Source organism: Leguminivora glycinivorella, chromosome Z, assembly GCF_023078275.1.
Source record: "Leguminivora glycinivorella isolate SPB_JAAS2020 chromosome Z, LegGlyc_1.1, whole genome shotgun sequence".
Lineage (NCBI taxonomy): Eukaryota > Metazoa > Arthropoda > Insecta > Lepidoptera > Tortricidae > Leguminivora > Leguminivora glycinivorella.
This window is the reverse complement of record NC_062998.1, coordinates 4,198,321-4,214,563: the sequence shown is the minus strand read 5'-3', so window position 1 is coordinate 4,214,563 and position 16,243 is coordinate 4,198,321. Positions and strand designations below refer to the sequence as shown.

Genomic DNA, 16,243 nt, shown 5'->3' with positions numbered 1-16,243 from the left:
TAATGAGCAAAAGAGAAAGAAATAATTCACGACACGATACCGCTAGGCGCTAAGATGGCGTTGCGTTGGAACCGGAAGTCCCCAGGAGGATTAGATATTACAAATTAAAAGACTAAAATGTAGGTAGTTAGTAAATATTTAAAAGGTTACGGTTTGTGCTGGCCAAACCTGAGTCAGAGCAAGCTAAACTACTGTACAAGATTTATAAGGAATGTATGTATATTAATTAATTTAATTTGTATAATGTTCGCGAACACGGAGCGCCATAATCGCTCAGCGACTAAGCTCCTTAAATTATGATTTAAAAAAAAAGTTACGGTACTTTTTAATTTCAAAGTTGTGAAGACGTTTACCAATCCGCCTGAACTTCCTTATCGATGGAAAACCTTTTGCTGCCTTCGTTGATTAGCCACGCTTGACGTTTTTGTCCCCATAGAAAGAGATAAAAGACAGGATGTTTATTCGTACTTTAATAGAAAGATAATTTGAAATACTACATTTCTTTAATTTATTCAATAAACTTTTAAAAAAAAATCCTTCAATGGTACGTAATGTACCGGATTTGCTTGATATTGGTACATGGGTTACACCTATCGTCCAGACAAAGAAAAATAGAACGTACAGAAAATAAATATTGACACAGGATTTCAAACTTTACGATATATTCTTTAAAAGCTACTATTGTTTACGTAACCTAAAGAATCCGAATACATTTTTGTTATCACTGTCTATCTATGTCTCAATCAGCCAATCAGAATGATAGAAATAAACTATCCTATGCAATTCAACCAATAGCAAAACATCTCAGTCTTTGACTTTTTTGACATAACATATTTGTAACCTCTCGTAAAGTCATTGCATCCTCGTGATTTTTTGCCTACGATTTTATTGTTTTCATAAATCTAAGTAATGATGAAGTATGTTTTATTAGATTAAAGCAAAGAATTTATCTCTAAGGACATTATAATACAATCTCGCTTACTAAAACATGTGGTTAAAATGTGTTAAATGTTTTATCTTATTGGACATTGTAACTGCGTAAATGACTTGAATAATGTTGTTATTGTAATCATATCGCCCTCGATAGCATGGCAGCAGCGAATGCCGAGTCCGAACGGGCTCGCTTGTACAAATTTGCCAAAATATTAACACTAAAAGTGGCCCAAATCGTCGTTCAAAGTAGAGATGGGAAAAAGATCACACACGAGTGTTCTAACACGAAACCTTTGGACAACAGCGCTTTATCAACGTCCCCTAGCAACTTACAATGGGTAATACATATTCCACTATATAAAACTGTAGTTTGACACACTTTTAAGGTGCATATTTGAAAGGCAATGTGCCTATAAAAGTAAGATCTGGACTAATCTCATCATAAATCATGTAGTTATCAAATGAAAGGAACTTACCTATCTGATTTCTTAATGACATCTACAACTAGCAAACATAATCTTGCAGTTGAAATCTGGTTTAGAAATTTAATTTTTGACTGAAAACCTCACTATTAGATTCACAAAAAAGCAATGCTGCTACATTTAGGGTTTTTAAAGGTCAGCAACACATAAGTGGCTCCCCTGCTGTTGCTTATGTCCATGGGCAGCGATGACTGCTTCCCATCAGGCGGCTTGTCTGCTTGTCTGCTGCCTATTTCATAAAAAGAGTAGATAGATATAGGGGCTAGTTATTTTTTCTCATTGTTTTCATATTTCACAGTTGTTATGCTGAAGTTTAATCTGGTTTGGTTTTGTTACTCTTGTTATACCTAAATATCAAAATGCCACTGTTATTTGTGGAAATTTCACAACATCTTAGTCCTAAAATGCTTAAATACCCCAATATCATTCTTTTATTCATATCATACAAGTCTAACATACATAAAAGGAGATAATATATGTAGTTATCATGAATAAATAATTGAATTAAATGTCAAATATGTATTTTTCATAAAATACTGAAATTTGAAATGTTTAATGTTGTTGGTTTAACTACATTTTAACATGTTTAGTTTAGGGTTGAAAGACCTTATACAAAATATGGTTATTTATGATTAATTGATTAAACTTAATTGTCCCATCAAAGCTTTTAAGTGAAAATTAGTAATTATTTAATAGTCTGTCTTAAAGAAACTGGATGAAAATAAATGAGATAATTTAACACTGAGCATAATTATGGTACTTGGGGTGTTATAGCACAAGGTCACAATTTCGAATATTTAACTGATATTAGACAAAAAAGGATAACTTGGCAAAAAACCTCTTATTCAAAAAAATTATGGAAGAAAACTCCAAAATGTTATTTTATGGTTATGACTTAATAAGACTATGTAAAAGTATTGAAAAATCTAAACTAACTATTTCACCAAAAATTACAAAAGTCATGTTTAATGTTTTCTTCAGGTTGTACCTGTGCTCAAATTCAATATGAATATGCATGTAGTAATCAGAAATTGGCACATAGCACAGTTATTGTTTGCACCAGAACACCGTAACATTCATCACATCCTTCAGTAACAACTAGTATCTGTGTCTAAGTACTTATAAACCAAAAAAATAGTAGGACTAATTTAGCACATTTGTGTAGACTGACAACTAAAATATTTGTCAAAAAATCCCAATATACTTTTTGATGAAGACCCTTGAAAGAGTGAGGTGAGGGCATGACTTCCTGGCATATAACTAGCAGTAAGCTAAGATAATGTTTGTTTCTTTCAGTTTAACCTGTCAATTCCCGACGAACCCGAAGTGAACTATGACACAAAACGAATCCTCAACGGTGAAGTGGTCACTGCCCTCACCAATATCTTGTGTATCGAGATATCACTCAAAACCATTGATGGAGACGAGATGGTACTAGAGCTGTGGACAGGTGAGATTCTTGAGTTTAAAAGATGTTAAAGGCTGGCAATGCACCTTCAACCGTTCTGGTGCTTCACTTACCATCAGGAACTTCGATAAACTTTGCTAGTAGGTAGAGTAGGTACTATGAATAACTAAGCTAAATAATTTATTTAAGCATATATATTTTCAGTGAAACTGGCCCCCTGCATCGAAGCCCCTCTCACATCAGTCTCCACAATCTACTACAGGATGAGTGTGATGCTCAAATCCACTCTGAGCATTTCCAGGATAACGCCCGCCTACAAGATGTCCCGGGCTCAGAACAAGGAGACATACAAGATATACCACAAGATCTACGGGGGACAGCCTAATGTAGATCTTTTAGGTTTGTTTTGCTTCTATTCATTAAGTTTTTTTTTTAAATGGGCTTACTCATGGCCAGAGACTAGCCCGAGGCAAAGACCTCACATACGATGGAGCTCGCTCGCCCAGACGGTGCCTGTTCCAGAGAGTTAGATTAACCCTTTACCCCATGTGACGTATGCAATGGACGTATTTGGGCTCATTCTGCTCACAATCACTAACTGATTCGATCCTGACGATAAAAGTGTTCTAATTTTTTTTTCAAAAACTTCGTTCTTTCCAATACGTCACGCTCGTAGTAATTTCATACTAAAATCGTGACGTATTGGAAACTCGAATTTTGTATGGAAAATTTGGGACACACTGAGAAGAATGAGCCCAAACACTTTCAGATCTGGTAAAATTCGATTCGAGGTTTATTTTGAAAACCATCCCACTGCAGGATCACTATTTCCTTTTCTTTCAAACCCTTTAATGCTAAGCAGGGCCCTGAAGCATCAGCAGTTTCATATGCTCTGCTTAATTTAATACAGACACGATTTTTTTTATTTAATAGTAGCTTTTGTCTACGACTTCGCTCGCTTTAAATTCGAAAATTGCGGAATACTTCATACAAACTTCTACCCCCCATTTTGGAGTAGTGGGAGGTTACAACGAGACAAAAAATAGCCTACGTCAATCCATCTCACCTATCTCCACTTAAAAATCTCAAATCGCTGTTTTGCCATGAAATATGGAGCAATGTGTGTTTACACACACACACACAGTAACACAAGAAGTAAGGTCAATTCACCTTTACTTATGTAAACAAACACTGCTGGAAAACATTATCTCACTTTTCTCTGGAATTACACATTAATCATCACTTAAAATGTTATTACATAATATACAGTCAAGTGCAAAAATACGTATCGATTTTATCCGCTCAAAAATATGTACCGAGACCTTATTCCGCCGACATAAAGTGCTATGGGACATATTTTTGATAAGTTGTACGAACCCATATTTTTACACTTGACTGTACTAAAAGAAACTCACAAAGTATTGAGATCAAAAAACCACTGAAAAATATCATTTCTAAAAAGATTTTGATCAATAATTGCAATGACGAGCGGATGATATCCATAACCGAAGTCAAGGTTGTTTACGAATCGTAATGTTGGGATGACAACTTATTATTATGAACGATCGATATTAACATTTGAGTTTGTAATTATACATACATACATACATACATACAATCACGCCTGTATCCCATAAAGGGGTAGGCAGAACACATGAAACTACTAAAGCTTCAGTGCCACTCTTGGCAAATAAGGGGTTGAAAGAAAACGAAACTGTGACATTGCAGTGACAGGTTGCCAGCCTCTCGCCTACGCCACAATTTAACCCGTATCCCACAGTCGACTTCTACAACACCCACGGGAAGAAAGGGGGTGGTGAAATTCTTAACCCGTCACCACACAGGCAATAATTTGTAATTATAGCTTGGAAAAATTGTCCGTGTGGTGACGGGTTAAGTTTTACCACCCCCTTTCCTTCCTTGGGTGTCGTAGAAGGCGACTGTGGGATATGGGTTAAATTGTGGCGTAGGCGAGAGACTGGCAACCTGTCACTGCAATGTCACAATTTCGTTTTCTTTCAACCCCTTGTTTGCCAGGAGTGGCACTGAGACTTGAGTAGTTTCATGTGCTCTGCCTACCCATTCATGGGATACAGGCGTGATTTTATGTATGTATGTATGTAATTTATCAGATTTTTAAACCGACTTGTTTACGTTTTATTTCCTACCCTTTCTTTACAATAAATATTTAACTATCAGTATATTTTGTTATTTGTGGTTGTATTAAGGTTAATGCTAGGTACTATAAAATGAATACTGAACTAACCTTTTTCACAGGACTGTTGCAAATGTGACGAAAAAGAATTAAATTTTAGTTTTAACATAGATATTGTGTGACGTAAAATTGAAAATCCTCTGATGACGTCAGCAGCGAAATTATCGTTAATACATAATTTTATCGAAACTTCCAATCTAAATAAATAAATATCTAAATAAAAAAATAAAAATCTACTTGTATACTTGTAGGCGGCAACCACAAAGAGATCAAAGTGAGCGAGCTGCACACGCCCATAGGGACCATCCTCATCGAGGTCCGGTACCGGACTAAGATGACCATCTTACCCGAGGACCGGCTGAAAGCGGACATACTCAACAGCAACGGTGGCATTATGGTGAAGAGCGACCACTTCCCCACGGAACCCAAGTGGGTACTATACTAGAAACTATAATTAAACTCCAAAAAAGTTAATAGGTATATTGCCATCAAGTCCAGGAAGGCGCCTAATTAGAACTTCGTTAATGGGTGCCGCATTCGATATTTTAAATTACAAGTGGCGGCACATAAGTTTAGCGCTGAGTCAAATGTGGAGGGGATAGCTGCGCATGGGGACGCATACTCTTCACCCCACCCTTCACCCCCTGTAATCCCCCGAGAGACCTGTTTTTGATTTCTGCGCAATAACTGTCAGCGCTAAAGATATGTGCCGCCACTTGTACCATTAGTATTACTCTTAAATTACAATGTGTAATTTGTTTAAGGTCTTTCGATCCGTTTCCGTAGTGAAAGTGTTTATTCAAAGTTATGAGGTTAAGCTGTAGTATCTTTTAACGACTTTAGTAGTTAATTAATACATGCATGTCCTTTGCCAGACGCGACAACGAGAAGAAAGGCATAGACCTGAACAAGCCCCTTACTGCGGGCGCTTTCGTAGACGCGGACAAAATGCGAGAACTGCACGCCATGCTGCACCAGCAACTACCGCCAGAGCCCGTCGGCTGGCTGCTGGACTCCGACACGGTCAGTAGACGGACTCACTACAGCGAGCGGTGAACAAGCCCCGCACCGCGGGGGTTCGTAGACGCGGACAAAATGCGAAACTGCACGCCATGCTGCACCGGCAACTACCGCCCGAGCCCGTCGGCTGGCTGCTGGACTCCGACACGGTCAGTAGACGGACTCACTACAGCGAGCGGTGAACAAGCGCCGCATCGCGGGGGTTCGTGGACGCGGACAAAATGCGGGAACTGCACGCCATGCTGCACCAGCAACTACCGCCCGAGCCCGTCGGCTGGCTGCTGGACTCCGACACGGTCAGTAGACGAACTCACTACAGCGAGCGGTGAACAAGCGCCGCACCGCGGGGGTTCGTGGACGCGGACAAGATGTGGGAACTGCACGCGCTTGCTGCACCAGCAACTACCGCCAGAGCCCGTCGACTGGCTGCTGGACTCCGACACGGTCAGTAGACGAACTCACTACAGCGAGCGGTGAACAAGCCCCGCACCGCGGGGGTTCGTGGACGCGGACAAAATGCGGGAACTGCACGCCATGCTGCACCAGCAACTACCGCCCGAGCCCGTCGGCTGGCTGCTGGACTCCGACACGGTCAGTAGACGGACTCACTACAGCGAGCGGTGAACAAGCGCCGCACCGCGGGGGTTCTTGGACGCGGACAAGATGTGGGAACTGCACGCGCTTGCTGCACCAGCAACTACCGCCCGAGCCCGTCGGCTGGCTGCTGGACTCCGACACGGTCAGTAGACGGACTCACTACAGCGAGCGGTGAACAAGCGCCGCACCGCGGGGGTTCGTGGACGCGGACAAAATGCGGGAACTGCACGCCATGCTGCACCAGCAACTACCGCCCGAGCCCGTCGGCTGGCTGCTGGACTCCGACACGGTCAGTAGACGGACTCACTACAGCGAGCGGTGAACAAGCGCCGCACCGCGGGGGTTCGTGGACGCGGACAAGATGTGGGAACTGCACGCGCTTGCTGCACCGGCAACTACCGCCCGAGCCCGTCGGCTGGCTGCTGGACTCCGACACGGTCGGTAGACGGACTCACTACAGCGAGCGGTGAACAAGCCCCGCACCGCGGGGGTTCGTGGACGCAGACTATTGAGATAACTCCACCGATACTGTCAGAGCTTCCAGGTTTTCATGACGCAAATTGGTCACTGTATCCTTCGGTCTTACAAATTGGTTATTATTAAACTAGGTTACTATTAGGTACAGAGTTACTATTAATGTCGCAGAGCTGTAAGAACTTCTTTTTGACACATGACAGCGTCCACAATACGTAAACTTGCGCAACCTAATGAAATTTTAAATAAAATCCTGTAATAATATTTAAAAAAATCAAGTACTTAAAAACAATATTTCGCTTACTTTAAACATAATCTTACACATGTTACATTTTTGCGGAAATTCGTTAGTGAGTATTTTACGATATTAATTTATCACGCAGGATTTACTTATTATGTCATATGTTATCGTTCATTTTTATTTTTAAACTAGTGCTGTGGCAGAGTCTGTCATTTCGATTCAAATAACATTTCAGTAAGTTGACAGAAATCGTATATTTGTTTAAGCGCCTCCTTGTACATAGGGCCTAATCGATTCAACCAGTTCGAAATTAATCGTTAGATTTGGCAAACGATACGTCTTAGCCACAGCGCAACATGCTTCAAAACAAATGTGTCAAAAATGTGAACTTACAGATCCGGGACAATATTACTAGGTTACTATTTACTAATATGGTCTATTTTCATGTCAAAGCAAATTTAATCCTGAGTCGTAATAGATATTGATTAGTCGTTACATTCTTTACTCCCAATGTATTTAAGGTTGAACTATTTAATAAACATTCACCGACGTTAAGATAGTTGAATGTTTTAAGAAGTAGAGTTTCATCTATTTTGTTTTGCTTGCAGAAATTAAAACTATTAGCAGACGCGCAGAAGTTGAGGGAAAGGAAAAAGGAGGTTGAGGAGAAGGAGAGCGAGGCCCAGTGCAGCACGAGCAAGGCGATAGAGGTGCCCCGGCCCAAGGACGGCGAGCGGTACAACAGTCTTATGGTAAGTTTGGGTTTTAATCCAACAATAGGCTACTTGCCTCCTAGTCAAATCAGCTTCTTTTTAAGAACTGTCCAAACGAATTTGAACGACTTGCTAATATGGAATTAATATGATATCGAATTGTGTGACGTCACGGTCATCTCAGTTACTTTATATATTTCTACCTGACTTATTAAATAGAAATTGGAATTAAAAATAACTTGTCCATGTTTTTCTTATAATTATCTGATGCTTTATTTAGAATGGCGTATTGAGGGTGACTATTAGGAAATCTTTTCATAGACTAGTGACTATGGCTAACGCGATTTACAATTAAAAAAATTCTTCGCGACGCCTTAAATTTTGGTAATCTCTACCAAAAGACGTGGTATCACCGTAGTGTTCTGAAAAAGTTCCGTTTCCATTTTATCGACAAATAGAAACGGATTTCTCCATAACGTTCGAATGTCAACGCGAGACGGAAGTAAAGCGGTAAAAAAAGGTAATCACGGTATATATTCCGGTAAATATAAGTCTAATTAAATAAGGTACAGCGGGGCAAATCTCGACTGTGGGGCAAATGTAACTGGTCAATTTTTTCCATGTTTCACAATGCATTATAGAGTGTCCACCGGTTATATATGGTCGGCGTGTTCTGTGGATGTAGAAGTCAACGTCGTACTGTAATAATAGAAAAAATGGACAGTCGAGATTTGCCCCGCTGTACCTTAACTAATATTGACCTGTTATGTTCTCGTTCTGGTTAAAATTCTTAACATCTAATATTTGTCCTAAGAAGATAGGTTGACGACGACTGCTCCTTTGTTTACTAAATTTCTAATTCTAAAAAAAACGAGGTATAGTCCATCCTAACAAATGTTTGCCTTTATATTAGGGATGTACCGACTATTGATTTGGCCGACTAGGCCGACTACCGACTAGTCGGCGCTTGAGTGGCCGATTAGTCGGCCGACTAGTCGGCTAGTCGGCCAAAACATAATTTTCGACTAAATTCACATTTTGAATGTCATATTTGGTTCTACGTTCGCGCTTTTTATGATTTTTTACAGGTTCAAAGGTTCATGCTAATATTTATACACATTTTCCATTTTTAACAAGCGGCTTGGCTTAGTGGGTAATGATCCTGCCTATGAAATCTGTAATCCTAGGTAGGAAATTTATTTCTGTGATGATTACAGAAATTTGTTGTTTTGACAAAGAAAGGAATTACGAATAGGTACATAATGCAACCATAATTTTCAGCTGATAATTTAGTTTTGTACTGTTTTTCTATCAGTAATGAAGTGCCTACTAATCGGCCTCTTTTGCCGACTAGTCGCCGACTAATCGCCGACTAGAAATGTGGCCGGATAGTCGGCTTTCCCGACTAGTCGGCGACTAGTCGGTACATCCCTACTTTATATCTTATTCTGTTAACTTTTTTTTATATACTACGTCGGTGGCAAACAAGCGTACGACCCGCCCGATGTAAAGCGGTCACCATAACCTATGGATGCCTGCAACTCAAACAGTGTCACATGCGCGTTGCCACCCCATTAGAAACTTGTATATTCCCTTTTGCTGTGTTAAGTACACAGCAAAAAGGAGTGTACAAGTTCCAAGGAGGGTTCGGGTTGCCGACGACTCAAAGGACAATAGACGGAACAAGTTAGTTCCCTAAGTCCTCCCGTCATCAGCACACCGCACCCTCGTTGACTTTCAATCCTCCTCAACCTTCCTCGTCAACTTTTTCTCACAGGAGTTCCCCTTCGCCGACGGCAGCCCGATCACGGAGCTAGCCAACTTCTACCGCGACTGCGTCCACCTGCGCTCGTGTAGCGACGAGCTCGACATACTGGCCGAGCCTTCTGACTCGCCCGACCTTAGTCAGCAGCTCAAGATGTTCGAGGAGGCTGTTCCTGAGTTTGACAACATGGTGGCTTCCATGTTCAGTGAGGATGGCGAGTATTGAGGTTAAATCTAGAATATTTGTAGACTAGTGGCTGACGCTCTTGACGAACGATGCACAATAGTATTAAACGGGACTTAATATTGGACGTGAAACCTCAGCTAGTAGCTCAAAATGTTCGAGGAGGCTGTTCCTGAGTTTGACAACATGGTGGCGTCTATGTTCAGCAAGAATGGCGTATTGAGGGTGACTATTAGGAAATCTTTTCATAGACTAGTGACTATGGCTAACGGTCTTGGCAAACGACACTTAGGGCCAGTTGCATCAACCGCAGGTAACAAAGACATCAAGGTCACGCAGCAGAATTTTCCATACAAAAAATATAGAAATTTCTATACAAAAAAATTGCGAACGCTAAATTCGATAACAGACTGTTTGGTGCAAACGACCCTTGGCGTATTACTAAGGAACGTAAATCTCGGAGGACCACGGGGATATCGCCATCCTCGAAATGTCGGAGGTCAGTTTAAATACTTAGTTATACCTGTGCGATTAATTCCCGTTTATAATTGTGTTTATGTGTAAAAACCTTGAAAGTTTAAAACTACAAAAAGCGATAGAATTGTGTATCGTTCGCCGCGGAATGTGAGCGATTTTGCTGCGAGACGTTTGGTAACAAAACAGAAACTTAAATGAGGGAATAGTGATAACTACGAAAGCCAATAGAAGCCATAACAAGTACTTTACTCGTACATATTTCGAAACGTACTGTCGTGTGAGCCTATTTCAGTCGGTCTCTGTACACAAAGTATCAAGGTTGACTGAAGTAGCATGACAAATATGATTAAGCAGTGAAGTCGGTACCACATGAAAAACAACGATTTTGAGAAATAAGTAATACTCCCATAAGCAAGGACTGAATCCTAACTTTGTACATATACTGCTGCCTTTATTAATTTAGGCCTCTGCGAAAACTTAAGTCATATAAATGTATAGCTTGAATAAAATAAAATTTAACCTTTTTACCGCCGTCATCGTAAACATTGTTGTTGACATCTTTGGCAGTTTAAGGGTTAAATAGTAAAGTTATGTAAGAATAGGTATGTAATATATGTTCGCGAAGCACTGATGTGAATAATATTTTATTAAATATTAAATACATGCTATATTTACTTTAGCCAATCTGTTACTATTGCAAAATCGGATATATCAATAATAAATTGTTAATTAAATACTAGCTTTATTTTAAGTGGGTATGTTATTTAGTAAGTTAAAATTGTCAGCGCATAAAATGAGGAAAGTTCGCTATATCAGTGGTTAAGCGTCCGTAACTCAATACTTATCCTCCGACAGTTTTTTCACAAAACTGACAAAGAGGAATGACTGTTTTCGAAACAATAAGTTCTATTGTGTAATGGAATAGACGACATATATTAAGGCACGGTAAGGTGCAGTTGGTACAGAAAACAGTATTGATAGAAAAAAAAACAATCGAAAATTGTATAAATAGGACAGAAGTTTGAAACAAATCATGCACAAAATAAAATCTATAGAGGAGGATAAAATGACAAATGACAAGGACTTATTGAACCTTAACCCTTTACCGCATATGGTTCCAAATTTGGAACGTAATGTTATTTTCCTCGGAAATCAATTGAAATGTCATTTGTTTTGCTCAACTTCTACCGGGTAGAAAGTATGCATACTACGGAACATTTTCTGTACTCGTTATGACTTCTATCTAGTCAGTGGTCCATGAAACGTTTTCATTTCTACCGACGTTCGGCAATTTTTAGTTGCAAGTGCGATCTACAACTTTGATATACGATTTTCGTGATTGTATTCAGTGTAATAAATATATTTTAAGTAGTAATTATTAAAACAATGGATGCCGCATGATTTTATGGTAAAACGCATAAGTATTTATATTTAAATTACTATGTATGATGTCGGTAAAGTATGTTCCTAAAATGGAACACTATGCGTTATAGGTAAAATAGATTAGACTAATGTGGAACTGTATGCATTAGTGGTTTTTTTGTGAGTTTGACAAATATGGAACTTCATGCAGTCAGTGTTTCGTACATATATTATTTTACTTAAATAAAGTGTTTTAAAATAAAATAAAAAATAGTCTATTTCCAAAAAAAATCCACAATTTAAAATTTACAGTTTAGGTATCGTATTACAAACATTGTAGCCTGAAATCGCATATATATTGCCACAAATGCAGATGTTATTTTTGCCTAAACAAAGACCGCAATTGTTTCCAGATTTTTCACGTAAAATGATTTATTGACGACATTGTTTTTCATGTAAAAAGTTTATTTTTATATTGTCTTCAAGTGCTTTGGTTTTCTTTTTCACGCGAAATTATTAAAAGTAAAAAACGTTTTTTGAAACTGTATTTTTTTATGTCATCTTCGTTCCCTATCACATATATTTAATTCGTAGAGATTAAAAAATCCATGCGGTAAAGGGTTAAAGGAAAACATTTCTTATGCACACTGCCAAGGAGTGGAATTCCTTGCCGGCGGCTATATTTCCGAGCTCATAACCCGGCTATCTTCAAATCTAGAGTAAACAGGCATCTTCTGGGCGAGCTCACTCCAAAGTAGGCCACGTCTTTGCCTTTGGCTATTCTGTGGCCAAGAGTAAGCAAATTTACAATAAAAAAAAGGTTTTCGTTGTCTTTAGAAAACATAGGTATCTATAGAATCTATAGTTTGGATAAAATTATGATGAAAACTCGTTTTTCGGGATATTTTTGACTCACTACTGTCACAGTATAATAAAGAGTACTATCGTACAGTATGGCCACTCCCGCTCCCCGCTGGAAGCGCCGCCCACCCCCTCTCGGTTACCTCACAGTTACCGCCTGTCAAAAACACGAACAGTCGACCTGACATATCTCACTCATACAAGCATGGTACGCGTTCACCTACACGAGCTTAGAATGTGTGTCAGGAACACGCCTCTTTCATATATTTGATCGCCAGTGTCCGAGGTGTGCTACTGTTATGTATAACTGTATACTGTATAATTCGTGTCATCCACGATGATGCGTAAACTTGTCAAAAATGTCAAATAACATTTATTAACATGACAAGACGAGTCAAGGTGCGCGCCTTCGTGAATTGCACGATGTACAATAGTCATAAATGTAATCCACTAGTTCTTACACCACCGATGTTGTTTGTACTTAGCTCAAAGTTGTGTTACAATCTCAGCGTTTACTAATCATTCTATATTCGTTCTGGTATTATGAAGAAGATTATATTTATTGAATATACTCTTAGTTATTCATAAACGTTCACTAAAGTTATCAAGCCGATGAAGTTTGTTTGTTCCTTTCTATCACACCATTACGTCAGAAAGGGACAAACGAACTTCATCGGCTTGATAAATTTAGTGAACTATTTCATGAATAAGGGGTTAGAAAATACACATCAGAAGTCAAATTAATTAAGTCTAATGCTCATTTAAACTTTATTTTAAATTTATAATAAATTATTTGTTATGTTAATATCGATAGCTTATTATGCAGTAAACTAATGTTATAGTGAGAAACTGATGAAAAATTAATCTCGAAACGCATCTAGCACTTTTTTGTCGTCAACGGCCGGTAATCCACGTGCTCTCATTCATCATTGAATTTGAATTTGCTATGGATTTCAATGATATGGAGACCGGCTCAGAGAAGCAAGAAGTTCTTCTTGATTCCATCAATGGTTCCATCAATGTTATGGCTCCATCAATATCGTCATGGATTGACTATTTCTGCGGGAGGAACGAGTTCTTTTGCGAGGTAATTCACAAATAAGTGACTACCCTATACTGCTAGTTTCCTTCCTATACTTAAAATAAAATATTTTATGCAGTGCACGAAAAAAAGCACCATATAATTAGAAGAAAAATATGGACAGTAGTTATTTTTAAACATGATTTCTATTTAATAAGTCAAAGAGAAAGATATAAAGTAAATGAATTGACCGTGACGTCACTCCTCAGTATTTCATAGTAATTCCATATTTAGCAAATCGTTTTGACAGTTCATAAAAAGAAGCTGATTTGACTAGTAGCACAGTATAATAAAGAGTACTATCGTACAGTGGCCACTCTCGCTCCCCACTGAAAGTACCGCCCACCCCCTCTCGGTTACCTCACAGTTACCGCATGTCAAAAAGGCGAACATAACTTATGTTACATTTGTAAAAATCCTTACGCTCGTAATCTAAGATTTTTGTTTTGTGTCTCCCAAATTGATATTCTCTCATCGATTTGAGAGTTGCGAAATTTTTATTTTCTTTTATATTGGTTTTACCATTTGTATGTTTTGATATTGTTCCTTCTTTTTCATTTGATAAGAATTTTTATACTTCGCCACTACTTTAAAAAAAAACTCTTATGACAAATGTAGTAACGAGATTGTTTATGACCTTATGTAATATGATTGCTTGTCTTTTTTTGGTTGGTTATCTAGTAGGTATAAATATCGTTATATGATAAAAAAATACTAATATTAGCCTCGCTGCTTGTAATTTATCATAGAACAGTAATTTTTCGTTCATAAAGATAGATACCTATTTTAATTTTATAAAATAACATATTACTACTATCACTGGTTGTGTAAAAACGTGCTTTCTATATAGCCTTAATTATCTTTAAACCTTTAACCGCCGTAGTCCGATGTATAAGACACACAATATCCAGCTCATTTCACCGAGGCAGGCCTGATAAATAAGACAAATCTTCGTATAACTTCGTACTGACAAGATTCGACATGGCTCGGTGAAAATTTCAAAGCGGTTAAAAGTTTAAATGTGTACAGATTTAGTGCGAATGTATTAATGTATTTTTTTCGTATTTTCACAAAGACTCGCGAACGAGTCACGCTATTTCAGTCAGCCTCAGTACAAAAAGTATTAACGTCGACCTAACTAGCAAGACTTAAGTGTAAAGCCTCAGTGGACGCTCGGTCGGCGCGGCGCCGGCGGGCACGCCTGCTTGCACGCTATGCAGCGTGGACTCAGCACACTTGTATGAGCTTCAATAGTTTGACATGCACGCCGCACGCCCCGCCCCGCACAACAACCAATATGAGCGTGCACGAGGGCCTTACACTAATACGACCGTCTCCGAGATTTTGATATCATAGACTATGCGAGGGTTATTTTTTACGTCTTCTAACTTTAACTCTACACATGATTTGCGTAGTTATTACTGCTACTAACGAGTATTTGTATTGAATGACAACCGTCATATCAGTACTGGTTCGTTTTTAAATAAGAAAACTCTGAAAGTAAGTCCGTTTTCACATTATCCGATCCGATATCGGATGTCGGAAGTTTTAATGGAAATAAATCCAAGATGGCGCCTGTAATGTATGGAATATCAGTCCTACATCCGATATCGGATCGGATAATGTGAAAACGCACTAAGGGACTGTTTTTCGGCCGGACGATTTTCTTTCATGGATGATTTCATTTGTTTTTTTACCTAGAGTTATTACACACGATTTATATTTGTGTCGCTTAAATTCAAACTTGGGTAAATCTATTCTGTAAGGTTCTGTTAAGGTTGATTAATGATTATATAAAAAATATAATATTGATCTGACAAATAATCAACCTTATAGCAGAATTGATTTACCCAAGTTTCAAGTTAAGCGACATATTTAAGAGCTTTGAAATTTTATTATAATGTATTGTTTGACTGACAATTGAATAAATTACAAGTGGTGAATAATGTAAAAGTGCGTGTTTACGTCGGGCCACCAACGTGTGCATCCGTTGTACGGTCAACCAATTGGAACCCCAGGCCCCTATAGAACTATATCATAGTGACCTTATAAATCAGATTGTAAGAAATCTCTTACTGCTTCTCATTTTGATATGGTTGTAGAGTGGCCTAGGGTTCCAATACTTCCAATTGGCTGACTGTACAGTCGCCATCAGATATATCGGAGCAGTCAAAGTGCTCACTAATATCTGAACACGCCTGGCAACGTAGCGAACGAGAAATGCACTTAAATACGCGACTGTGACCCATGGAAACTTTTTTATTATTAACACGTTCACTGTCCTGATCAGAATTCTAAACCTTACGGCTTTGTAAATAAGACGTGCCATCCCTACCCGACAGTGAACGTGTTAAGCTGTCAAAAATCTCACTCATCCGTAATTTTCACTGTTTACATGTATTACCACTTCTATGTATGTATAAACTGTCTA

General features: G+C 38.7%; 1 protein-coding gene across 1 annotated transcript; it reads left to right on the top strand.

Moving 5' to 3' along the window:
• The first annotated feature begins 853 nt into the window (after positions 1 to 853).
• On the top strand, positions 854 to 12,425 carry LOC125240745 (autophagy-related protein 13 homolog). Its single transcript, XM_048148792.1, has 7 exons — positions 854 to 1,271; positions 2,712 to 2,865; positions 3,028 to 3,222; positions 5,290 to 5,467; positions 5,914 to 6,061; positions 7,979 to 8,122; positions 9,861 to 12,425. Exons 1-7 carry the CDS (start codon positions 1,089 to 1,091, stop codon positions 10,071 to 10,073), a joined length of 1,215 nt encoding a protein of 404 aa, XP_048004749.1. The 5' UTR covers positions 854 to 1,088; the 3' UTR covers positions 10,074 to 12,425.
• The last annotated feature ends 3,818 nt before the right edge of the window (positions 12,426 to 16,243 follow it).